Source organism: Heptranchias perlo, chromosome 2, assembly GCF_035084215.1.
Source record: "Heptranchias perlo isolate sHepPer1 chromosome 2, sHepPer1.hap1, whole genome shotgun sequence".
Classification (NCBI taxonomy): Eukaryota; Metazoa; Chordata; class Chondrichthyes; order Hexanchiformes; family Hexanchidae; genus Heptranchias; species Heptranchias perlo.
In genome coordinates, this window is record NC_090326.1 from 17705398 (window position 1) to 17718463 (window position 13066).

The 13066-nt window shown below is 41.9% G+C and overlaps 1 protein-coding gene across 5 annotated transcripts in view; it reads right to left on the minus strand.

Annotated features, from left to right (window-relative positions):
• Positions 1-1205: 1205 nt before the first annotated feature.
• The window catches only part of LOC137335377 (solute carrier family 12 member 7-like), a 259685-nt gene continuing 247824 nt past the window's right edge, over positions 1206-13066 (minus strand). For all 5 annotated transcript variants that reach the window (XM_068000752.1, XM_068000747.1, XM_068000733.1 and 2 more), the window contains 2 exons: positions 8497-8630; positions 1206-6268 (listed from right to left, as the gene is read on the minus strand). In XM_068000752.1, the coding sequence (XP_067856853.1) occupies positions 6177-6268; positions 8497-8630 (226 nt within the window). In that variant the 3' untranslated portion in view covers positions 1206-6176. The remainder of the gene's footprint in view (positions 6269-8496; positions 8631-13066) is intronic.

Sequence of the window (13066 nt, forward strand, 5' to 3'; positions counted from 1 at the left end):
GCCTTACGTCGTGTCTCACTCTTTGAAAGTGCCATTAGCCAGAAGTAGCCGCAAGCTCCTTTTACCTTGCTGCAAAGGTTTATGGGTGCAAATGGAACATTGGGAAAGTGCAATATAAAAGAGGAACGCCAGTAAAGTCCATCTGTCGTGTTGGCAGCTATAACCTTTGTCATTTCGGATATGCCAGGCTAATAACGTGATTTGAAATCTTCAAGCTTTCTTTTCACCTCTTCACTGTTGACCTCAGTGGAATGCTATCTTCTGCGTGTGATTGATATGGCAAGTGTAAATCCCACCCCCTGCTTCGTTCTGAGGTGCTTTTGTACTTTTCAGAAGAAATAAGCCAGGCATTTACAATAAAGCAGACTCATCCGAAAACAACTGTCAGCACACAAAGATTCGTTAGTTTAATATGTCTATGTGCCTATCATTCCTTTTCTGTCACTCGGCAATGATTTTCAAGTATTTTCATGACAGAATATTTTTTACAGATCACGTAAAAATTTTACACTGTTCTGCCAAGGTAGCAGGCATAAGGGATGCCAAGAGGGTAAAAATTATTTTAATACGTAGATTAGAGGCACAGTTGTAACAAAGGCAGTGCCACATTTAGAATCGGATTACCATTAGAAAAAAGTATAATTACTTTCCAACTGGTATACACATACTATATACATAAGAAAGAAGGAACTTTTTATTATATAGTGCAGGACATCCCAAAGCGCTTTACAGAAAATGAAGTACTTTTGAAGTGTAGCCACTGTTGTAATGTAGGAAACGCAGCAGTCAATTTGCCCACAGCAAACTCCCAACATACAGAAATGTGATAATGACCAAATAATCTGCTCTTTAGTGGATGTTGGTTGAGGGATAAATATTAGCCAGGACACCATAGGAGAACTCCCCTGCTCTTCTTTGAAATAGTGCCATGGGATCTTTTACATCCACCTGAGGGGTGAGACAGGGTCTCGGTTTAACATCTCATCAAAAAGATGGCACCTCCGACAGTACCTCAGTACTGCACTGGAGTGTCAGCCTAGATTGTATGCTCAAGTCTCTGGAGCGGGGCTTGAAGCCACAACCTTCTGAATCGTAGGCCAGAGTGCTACCCAGTAAGCCTAAGGCTGACACATGAAATAATAGTGATAAAGTGGAAAACAGTGAACCTTTACGAGATTAAAAAACAAATAGCAACAACAGCAATGCTCATTAAATGCACATTGATTTATTTTTATTTTTCCCTTCCTCCCCCACAGGTATTAACATCTTGCTGTGGTATAGATCGAGCCTGTTGTGCACCCTTTGGTATCTTACTTTAAGTGCCCTTTATTCATGTGTGAACGTCTACAGATTTTATTTTAGATTTTGAATTACACCACAATTAACCATAAGGGAACATTTTCTAAGATGAGTCGCCTTCAACAAATCGACAGCGACTTGTGCAGGAAATCCATATTCATCAAACATATCAGAAATTGCACATCTCCCACCCTCCCCTAAATTACAATCAAAACAAAATATGTGTAATTAATATCAGGACGTGTAAAAATGTGAGATTCGGCACAACTTATAACACTATGAAGTGCAAGACTGCATTTCTTTGAGTTTGTAAATACTAGGTTATCTTTTTTACTGAGGTAGTGTCCCTCCTGTTAACTTAAAGACCTAAAATCAAACATCAAGTAAGATCAGCGCTATATTAAAATCTACGGTATCGGCATAAAATGTACTTCTGTGAAAGATACTGTTACGACCAGAAGCACTTTGCTGAATTTGAGCTGAAGAGTTCAACAAGAGATTGATCTATGAGGCGTTGTGTGGATTTAGCATTTGTGATCATTCTTAATTTGAACCTCAAGGCAGACTGACAAAAAAAAATACCAGTCGTTTAAAACCTGAGTGAATTCAACATTTCATAAATGAATCAAGCCCATTTGCTGTGTGATATGCTTGATATACTAATTCATTCCACTTCATGCAGCAAACCATACCCCACTCACAGTAATAAAAATACAACAGGCCAATAGCTTTAATGTACATTGTGTTTTACCCAGCGCACAAGAATGGAACTTACAAGACTTTGAAAAAGCTGAAAATTTCATTTTACAAATGTCTAGTTGTTAAATACATGTTTTGTTATTTATTAAACAATTGTAACATTTGTCAAGTTACATCTACAGCAGTTTGTTTTTAAAGCCCTGTTCCTCTCATCCCACCAACCCCCAAGAACATGGTGGTGATGACCCCATTTGAAAGCAAATTATTGCTGTGCTGAAGTTTTTTCAGTGTAAATCCCACCTCTCTAAAGGTTATTGACATGAGGAGAAAAAATACAAAAAAGGAAAACGTAACCCAAATAAGTTACCCCCACCAAAACCAGCATGAAAAATTGTTACATCTAGTTTAAATTAGTCATCAAACAGTGCAGCTAATATATGAATGCTGGTAATTTTCAATTGAGACCGCTTTTTTAATAAAAATTAAAACTGGTAGTAGAGGAAAAAGGCCAACTTCACCAAATGTGTATATCCGGCCTCTATCCATTACAATTTAATTTTGTGCGCATTTATTCTGGGATTACACTGCATACGTGGGAAAGGCCCCGCGTCAAGGTTTTTTGTTTAAAACTGCAGTGCAATGGCCCCTGTGCTCTCTGCATCTTGCTGTGGGTTATAACCTAATGTGCCTCAGATAACCAGTCTCAATCTGAGGGGGGAGTTCACAGCAGATCCTCCTTCTGCCATTCTTCTTATGTTTAAGGATTTTTTCCCCCCCTCTTTTCTCAGAGCTGACAGCTGGATTTCAATGTCCCAAATCTGTCAAAGTCTAGGTAACTCCTTCCCAGTAGCAGCAAGAATGGCCGGTGCCACCTGCTGCACCCAGCTCGAGAAAGGTCGGTATAAAAGTGGCATAAAACTCATAAAAGCTAGTGCCTCTGTGTATCTCTCAGTGAGATGTCCTCCACTTCTTGATGAGAAAAAAAAACCTCCTCGTGTCAGACTAACACTGCGCGAGGGGAAAATTTGTTTAGCTTAAGAAAAAAACCCACACACCATCATGTAACAAAACGTTTATAGAAAGAAAGGTCTGTTTGCAAAACGGCAACGGACCAGAGTGAATGGGTGAGCATTAAATTTAATACTGTGCATGGAGTTTTGCTTTTTTAAAAAAAAGCACACACTCTCTGCTGCAAGTTGGTGGTGGGTGCAACAAAGAAAGAAAAATGCTCAAAGTGAGCAAGACAAAATTGTATCGGTACACATCTTCGATAGACCAATTATGACATGTCCATTCTTCTTGATGACTCAACTTGAATGTAGTGTTAATAATACACATGATTCCCGTGGCCGTTAATATCTTTGAACTACAGTACAGGTCTCTTTATAAAGTGCAGCTTTGCTAGCAAAATTCCATTAGCCCGCATCCCGAATAATGGGATTTCTACCGCGCAAAAAAAGTTGTCCAAATCCTCCTCTTCCAATTGTTTCATCATAGCGGAAAAAAATACCGCAGACCTCACTTGGGTGCACTGAGAGTGTGAGCTTTAAACATTTTCAATAAAATGTTAGGTGACAGAGGTTGCCACTAATTTTCACACAGATAACGCTCACTCCACTCATGGAGCCCATACTCACAGAAGTCCAAACAGTGTGCATAATGTAAACTTGGGCACAGGTGACCCTCCGGCCTGTGCAGCACTCGGTAAATGTGGGAGTGGAAACCATCTGAGTGGAGCCAGTTATTTCAGAAATTTTAGCACAGGCCACTTTTAGAGATATATATAAAAATAGAGACTGCCAAGGTTAGAACCTAAGTACATTGCTTTGCAGTCATGTATTTTTTTCTCTGTGCTACATTTAACACAGAAGTGGTCACAAGTAAACTGGTGAGCAGGTCTTCCACTAATACTGCAGCCGGTTTTCTCCTACACTGAAACGTGTTAATAGAAATGACCCAATAACAAACAGAACCAAAAAAAAATCACTTAGAAAGAATTATGGACTTAGGAAAGGTCAATCTGCATAGAATCCTTGAAAATTGCCAGCTCGGGGTAGCAGTGAAAGTTTGGCTCCCCATTCACATTCAGACCTGTGACTCAGTAATGTAAGGGAGATGCAAGGTGTTTGAGTTTGAACAGAGCACTGACAAAACGCAGTGGCAGATATGGAGGAGGAAAAACCCCATCAGCAACCAGAAACTGGACCTGCACAAGGTAGAATATATAGCAACTGTTAACAAGGGGAGGGATGAAGGAGTGAGTGTTCATTTCATGACAAAAGGGGTCTGGTTGGGTCCTGGGTGAGGACCAGGTCTGGGCTGATGGGGAGGACCAGGCCCACACCAACAGCCAGACCTGGGCTGACAGCAAGGATCAGAATAAGTAAAGGTACAACCTGCATCCTCTGTGCCTTGATCTGTACAGTGGGCTTTGGAAAATCTTTCTTGGGCATTTTGAAGCAGACTTTGCATAATCCCCATCTACAACTGGACAGACAAAATATCTGCTCAGTGTGTTGTAACACAGGGGGGTGGGGAGGCTCCAGAAGGAGGAACCGTCTGGTTTACAGTGAGTAACACAAATGGATTCAAATTGGACAGAAACCTCTGAAGTCAAACCCACCGTCTTCATTATTTTGTACAAATTAACAAACGAAAAAGAGGGTCGTTGGGGAGACGGTCACGCCTGTGCAGAGATTTACGCAACGGGAGCTCAAGTGTCAGGAATTTCGGGCGCAGAAGTTAACACGCTTCTGGTGATCTGTCACTCATTAACGTGAATGGATGGAGAATCTTGCTGAGGACAGCTGAATTGGTGCCCACTTCTTCATACGCAGTCTCGCCACGCCATGCTTGGCATAAAACATACCCAATTCTAGTCGTAAAAGGAGGAAAATAAAGCCCAGGGTGTACATTTGTACAGACGATGTAGAAAACAAGAAAATCTTCAAAAATAGAAACAAATAAAGAGACTCCTGTCCTGCACCCATTCTAGATTCAGAAAAACAATTAGTGGGTAAATACTCATTATACTGTTCCTCACAGCCATTTTAATCAAGACTATAGTTTCTGATTTTAAGGAACAGCACTCCTACATAGACTAAGTTTAAAAATTCATACATTCTTATTTTTAATGCTGGTTTTTCCTTTGTAGAAAATGTTTCTGACAAAATATTCCTATATATAATACATTCCTAGCATTAAAACTCGTTCGATCTGCGGTATACCGGGTGCAATTTGTAGAAATAAGATTTTCGTTCAAGCCTATCCTCCAACTTTTAAACTGAGTAAGTAGGTTTATACAAAAAAAAACAAAAAAAGTGAGGTGATGCAGGATCTCGGGGAGTGGCCTCGGAGTAGCAGTGCGGACAGGCCATTGATCGGATGGACTTCTCCCCTCTCCCCCCAATTCGACTGAGGAGAGGCGTCAAAAGTAGAGCTTCCCGAGGGAGGAAATTTTAAAAAAAAGAAGCGGGAGGGCCTCAAATAGGCCAGTGCTGGCAAATGCCTGGAGAGAGGGGGTGCTTGCACAGTGGCTCACGGTCTGTGTTTGGCCCAGCAAACCTAAGGACGACTAGAAGGGGAGGGAAAAAAAAAAAATAGGGATTTCACACACATTTATATATTAAAAACAAACGCTTATACAGGATGCATTCTCGTTTTTTTTTCCAAAATGGTCCACTTTTTTTTTGCTGGTGCCGTTATTTTTGTTTCGATCCAGCTGTTTCTGTGGAAAGCAGGACAGATGTACAACCATTCTCTACTCACAACGTTTAAGAATACACCAGCGCTATCAACAGTGGCACACATTTAGATTATAGAAGTTCCACAGAACTGCTGAGAGAGAGAGAGAGAGAGAGAAAACAAAACAAAACATAAAACGAGCTTTCTGATCGTGCGATGTTGTTGTTTTCTTCAAGAAACGTGCAGCGATGATTTGAGTCGCTCAGAGTCACGGACCACAACACCCGTGGAAGTCTTTTCACCGTCAGGATACTCTTCTATCGCAACCAACAATCTCAGCAGCAAATGATCACAAAAACCCTCCCGACCCCCACCTCCCTTCTCCCTCCCCCACCCCCCCCCACCCCCACCCCCAAAGCCGTACGTCACCGGTGAAATTTGTTGGCACCACATTCGGTAAATATGCTTCAAAACTGGTCATCGGATCGGTCGTCTTATGAATAAATGGTGATCACTTCGCTGCCTCCACCTCGCACCATCAACACTCTGTTCAAGCCCTCGGTCAGCACCTCCAGGAACTCCATGTCTGTCAAGCATTGAGTCAAGGGTCTTGAGGATTATCCTTGAGAAAGTTAGGTCAAGCACCAAAAGACCCATGGTGCGGGACACCGCAATTGGAAAGTGTACGATAGAAAGCAAGATAAGATCCAGAGTTCAAGAGAGGGATTATAGGCCCAGAAGAGTTGAATGAAGGGTTTTACAACTGCCTTTTAGGGCTTAGCAGTATCTTCTACGCACTTTGAAGTTGAGAATTCAAGCATGCAGTTCTCCCTTCAGTGATAGCACTCTGACATAAACCTGGCAATTTTTGAAGACTCCAAAAGTATCACGGAGCACCATTAAACAAACCGGGTTAAAACGGCCCGTGGAGACCATGGCTGCCTATTTCAGAGCCCCTCTCTAGGGACTGCGTACATTTAAATATAAAAGTGCCTTCCAACACGTTATATTAGCCAAGGTAACATAACAAGAACTACCAGTTATTCATTTGCATAAACTCAAACCATTGGAATTACTAAAAAGACCATTAGGTCAGACATCAGCAAATGTAAACTTTAAACTATTTCAAAGGAGCTGTAAACTATAAATATAGCTAAAATTCTCTGAAGACATAACTGGGCATGGGTACTAATTCCTGAGGGAGGTTGAAGCAGGATTGAAGCTCGCAGCTGGTCAAGTTTACAAGAAGCATCCAATTCCCCCTTTAGGGGGTGCAGTACAGATTCACCAGAATAAAACCAGGGCAAAAAGGGTTAAATTATGAGGACCGGTTGCATAGACTGGGCTTGTATTCCCTCAAGAATACAAGATTAAGGAGTGACCTAATTGAGGTATTTAAGATGATTAAAGGATTTGATAGGGTAGATTAGAGAGAAACTCTGGTGGAGGAGTCCAGAACAAGGGGGCATAATCTTAAATTAGAGCTTGGCCATTCAGGGGTGATGTCAGGAAGCATTTCTTCCTGCAAAGGGTAGTGGAAATCTGGAACTCTCCCCCAAAAAGCTGTTGAGGCAGGGGGTCAATTGAAAATTTCAAGACCGAGATTGATAGATTTTTGATGGGTAAGGGTATTAAGGATTACGGAACCAAATGGCGTTAAGATACAGATCAGCCATGATCTAATTGAATGGTGGAACAGGCTCAAGGGGCTGAATGGCCCACTCCTGTTACTATGTTCCCAGTTGAAAGTGATTTATTTCCAGCTTTAGTTTAGTTTTTCCCATTTTTCGGCATCTCTGGTGGATAATTTGTTTATTCCAAAAGCTTTCAATACCACAAGCACCCTGACCATTGGCTGCACTTCCTTTTCCTCATGGCCAACTGCTCAGCTCCTTCAAAACAGCCACAAGAGTGGGTCTGAGCTGCTGAATCACAAAGTCCATGCTCGCATGTCGGTGGAAATTAAGGAGGTCAACTTCTCTTTTATAAATCAGACCATCCCTTCATAGTTTGTCAGCTCAGAAAGCAGAACTCTTCAAGGGCTTCTCAGTGTCAACATGCCCATTAATATCAGCTGTCTCCAGCTTCTGTGTGAAGATGGTGTGACAAAAACAAAACATTCTCGTCAAAAATCTAGCTTGGTATTAACTTCTAAACACGACAGCAGTTTTGAAAGGAGGGAACGACGGCAGTTTCAAAAGGAAGGAGTACAGTGCCTGAGGAGAAGAAGCTATTTACAATATAGATATTATGGGGGCCAAGAAGGGAAGTTGAATGGTCAACAGTTCAGTGGGACTGGGTCTGAGGGAGCAAGAGGTTATCTTATGGATAAGCTAAGTTTGGAAGAGGGCATAGGGGGAGATGGGAAGAAAGAGAGGGGGGCAGGGGTTCGGTTCATGGCCAAGGGAAAAGTGGGGGAGAACCAGCAGAGGCAGCGGAATCGATGGTCTTTATCTTAGTGACAAAGAAGTTCATGAGCTCCTTGCACTCGTTAGAGGTGAGGGTAGAGGGGCTGGTATGGAGGGGTTTAAGGAGGTGTTGGGCAGTGGAGAAAAGAAGCTTTTGGTTATCTTTGGTCAAGAGAGTTAAAAAAGTGGCTGAGAAGTAGAGGAGGGCAAACACGTAAAAACTGTTCAGGAGTGAAAAGAGCATCACATAATCAAACACAGAATGGTGCACTATGTCCTGTAGCTCATTCAAAAAAAAAGCTTCAAAATTCAATATTGATCAGGTTAGAAATAAAACTTAAGCTTTCCCAAGCAGTGTTTTAAAATTATAAAGCACAAACTAAAGCAGCTGAGATGAGAAGGATACAGTTTTCATCCCCTTGTCTGTTCTTAGGGGGACCTGGCATGTTCAGTAACACGAGTCTGGCCTCCTGGGACTTGTTGACAACGACTTCATTTAGTCTCACTGCTGTATGCATCCGCCTAACATTGGACTGATTCCTGAAAGGGGGGGGGGGGGGGGGAAGGCGCAGTTAGTGATAGATGTGTAACTTGGGTCAGGTGACCAGAATAGGAGTAGGATGAAGTTATCATCCACATAACATAATTAAGTCAAGATGATCAACGTGGAAAATCACTATGGTTAATTACCCTGCTTGGCATATGCAAAACAAGGAATACATTTTAAAAAATATCTTTAATACATTGATTTCTCCCCATGATGTTCCTGTTTAGGAAGAGGAACAACCCGTTTGCTTAGGATCCAAAACAGTCAGCCAACACTCTCACTCGCTGCATCCAAATTCAATGGAAAAGCATCCTGGTTGCTTTATATACACATACACACACACACACACACACACACACACACACATATACATACATATATATCTTTGTTAAACGTGATATCATGCAGCCATTACAGTTTGGGGTTTCTGGAACAGTTCTCTCTCCCAATAGTCTAACAACAGTTCCTGTCTTGTTACAAATGCAGGCCTGCTGTAGACCCTATTTTGGGCTCAGTAGTGTCAGTCACTCCCATAAGCAGTTTGGACGTCTCGTACTCACACTGGCCAGTATCTACTTCCATAACCGGAGGGTCTAACCACACTACCCTCTTGCGACCAGGATAGGACATTTACGTCTTTTACACATTCACTTCTTCAACCTCTGAGGGCAGACCAAGTGAACACCTGATGGGGCAAGACTTGATACAAATTTCACAGTATGGTGAACTTATAGAACAGCAGTTAGACTCAATTCAATCTATACAATTTACCTTTGAATACAAAATAAAGAATATGTCACCCTATCCCATATTAGTGGGCCATTTTACTTGACTTAAACAAAGTGTCCTCTAATTATCCTACAGCATTTCTAATTCTTCTGCTCCACAAAAGCCGTCAGAACTTCTCCTTCAACAAACTGCCTTCTCAGCCTTCAGATTGCAAAAAATTGCACTGCTTGCCCATGTCCTGTTTCTGCATTTTGTCTCTTGCTGTTTACAGCCTCAAAAGTAATCAAAGACTTCCCAATACAATGGGTGTTTGATGTTTTTCAATAGCAGAGACAGACTAATGAATTGCTTACTGATGGTGTTTGAGGAAGGATCAACAAAGCTACCTCATTATCATCTTAACTACCTACCAACAATCTCCAAGCCTTTTAAAAAAAACTTGCAAGAAACACTATGCTTTAAAACACAATATTTAAAGACTTTTCCCAGTCTTTTCTGTGGAGAAATGGTCAAAACAGCTGGAAATGTGACATCCCCACATAATTGGAAAGGTGTACCTTTTTTTATAATCTGTCCTCACAGGAATGTGTAATCTGTTTATTGAATTGAACATAGACTAATGCCACACTAGCAAATTCTCTTTCAAATGGCATATGGTACTGCACAGGTCAAAGGCTTTACAGACTAAAGCCAGTAGTGTCTTTACCTACAAATAAATAGTATATTGACATATACTAAGAATGCAATACAATGAAAGAGTCCATAATGGTTCAATTATCCTTTATAAGATCTGCATCAATGTGAATTAAGAGTCTGTATGAATTTGATGAATAAAGTTAATGTTTCTACATATTGAATTCATCCTATTTCATCCTTTGGCAAACTTTCTGTACAGATTGTCCCTCAAGCAGAGTGTGAAATTAGGCATCTTGCTCTGATCACATGCCAGCTTTCAAAGGAACCATGTACTCTCAGTTTTTAATTCCTCAGGTGTCAAAACCAACACTTCTGTTAACTCCTTTTTGTAGAGGCACCTAGATGAACTCAATACGTCAAACAACAACTACTCTCTTTTATACAACGCCTTCAATGTGAAGAATATCCCAGGGCACTTCACAGATTGATGCAAGGGAAACGGATGACAAAGACAGAAATGAGAGATTAGGCGGGTGACCCCCAAAATCTGTCGAAGAAACAGGTGGAGAGGAAATTCCAGAGAGTAGGATATAGGTGGCTGAAGGATGTTCTGCCACTGGTAGGATGGAGACAGGGGAGGGATGTACAAAAGGCAAAAGTCAGCAGAAAAGAGACTCGGGAAGGGATATCGAACTGGAGGAGATAGCAGAGTTAGGGGGGAGCAAAGCCATGGAGGGACTTAAAGACAAGGACAAAGGTTTTAAATTTGAGATGCTAGGAAACCATCGGTAGGGACTGTGATGACAGGCGAGCAACACTTACAATGGGGCAAGATATGGTTTTGGACAAGATGGAGTTTATGGATGGTGGAGGATGGGAGGCTAGCAAGAAGGGTTCGTGGAGCAGTTGAGTCAAAACATGTACAAGGGTTTCGGCAACAAAGAGAGACTGATATGACAGAGGTGGACTATATTGCAGAGGTGCAAGGGAGTCCAGTGTGCAATAAAGTGGTGGGGGGGGGTGTTGGTGGGAAGGTAGACATTTGTACTTTACATGTACTTTAAAAGCAGTTTATAATATTTGTGCAATGGCTGCAGAATCTCAGTTTTACTGATGAGAGCTTGTGGAGAAGGAAAACATAAGTTTGTTCAGATTTCAACAGCAGAGCAGAGATGTTGAGGTCTTCAATACTTCGATAGGGCAAGGGGACTAGTTTCACTGCAGGTTGGGAGGTAGGAGTGTAACAGTATACTCGCTGCTTCAACACAGCTCCTGAAGTCTTGATGTTTTAAAATACCTCACGACAGGAATTTACAACGTGTGAGCCTTGACAAGTATGGTATGGCAATGAACAGATGTTACAGAATTTTCAACAACTGTAATAGAAAACTCATACCTTATGATTGCCACTCAAACACAAACCATGGAACAGCCATAGGACAATCTTTTTCTAGTTGGGCAACACTGGCAAGGCCGCAGTGATTGCTATCCCTAGCTGCCCAGAGGGCATCAAGAGTCAACCAGTCAACCACATAGTGTGGGACTGGAGTCATGTGTAGGCCCAGGCTGGGTAAGGGGTGGCAGATTCTCTTCCCCGAAGGACATGAGTGAACCATTACCAGGTTAATTGAACTAGTGGGATTTGAACTGGGTTGTTAGTCCAGTACCATAACCACTAGGCTACTGTATCCCTTCACTTATTAATTCATTAACTAACTAGGAGGCCTGATTACAAAGATATTGATGGGAACCAGGTTCCACAGTTTCCTTAGATGCTTAGATAGAAACTCAATACATATGGAGCATTGACCCACTAAAATTAACCCTGCAATATGTATCCAGATCTCAGTTAGATATCCTGACCAGGAGCCAGAGCAATATTTCAATGTTTTAAACGGCGGTGTTGTTGGCTGCGAAGTGTCTGGCAAAATGTTCATATACAATGTCCCATCACCAGTTGTCCCTGGTGTCATTGAGTTGGAAGTTTCCCACCTTGGGTTTTAAAAACCTACGGTGTAAATTTGAAAGCTAAACTGGAATGGCAGCTCATTTTCTTCCCGTGCTAACATGCCTCCAGCATGACACATTTTGAAACCGAATTTTGGGAGAAGGCACTTTCCAGATGTTTCAGCAAGTTGAGCTTCCGCACATCCTCTCCGACACAGCAACACCATGCCTCTAAAGGTACATTCAGGTACGGTTAAACATCTCCCACTAAACTCCCCATTGTAACACCAAAAAAGCATTTGTGAGATGTGAAAAATCTTCCCAAGATCCATGTCATGCTTTTAAACCCAACACAAAACACATGCAAGAAAAGAACCGCTCAGTCCTTTCCAGCCCACACAACCCAAAAGCTTCATTGTTTGCTTAAACCAAGAGCCCACTTGGTTAAGGTATTAAGATTTTATATATGAAAATCAGCCTGTTTAGTGATGAGCCCATTTTGTAAGGTCTACCAGGGACTCATGTATCAAGTTTTATGGTACCCTAGAACTAATTCTAGACTACTTGGAATGGCAAAAGTGCTGCTTAACAATAGAGGCAGGATTCTTAAAAAATATCTCTCATCTACTCAATATGTTGCTGCTCAGCAAATGGAAAAGGGACTCACCCAATGGCTTACTGGGTAAACATACCGCAGAGTGCGCTACTGAGCCATGGAGAGAAAAAAAAAGTGTAATTAGCCCTTCTCACCCAGGATATTACTGGGGAGGGCAATACACTCAACTTCAAAGAGCCCTCGGAGGCTATGGAGTGTGTGAAAGTGGACGCGAGGTGAGGTAAGTTTGCCCCACAGTCTGCTGAGACGAGCTCTTCACGGTCACATGCGCGAGCAATGGCTCTAAGGATTGCTCGTTCTACATCCTAGCAAGGTACCCAAGGTCACTAGTAGTGCCAGAGGTATTCCAATAATTTTTGGATTACTGTGAACACGGGGGCTTGGACAGTTATGCCAGTGATGGACCTTCTTTGGCTGCCAGTCAATTCACTTTCAGTGATGCTGCAGCTTAAAGAGGTTAGAAAATAATTCAAAGTCAAGTCGGCCGTCTCTTGAGTTTGG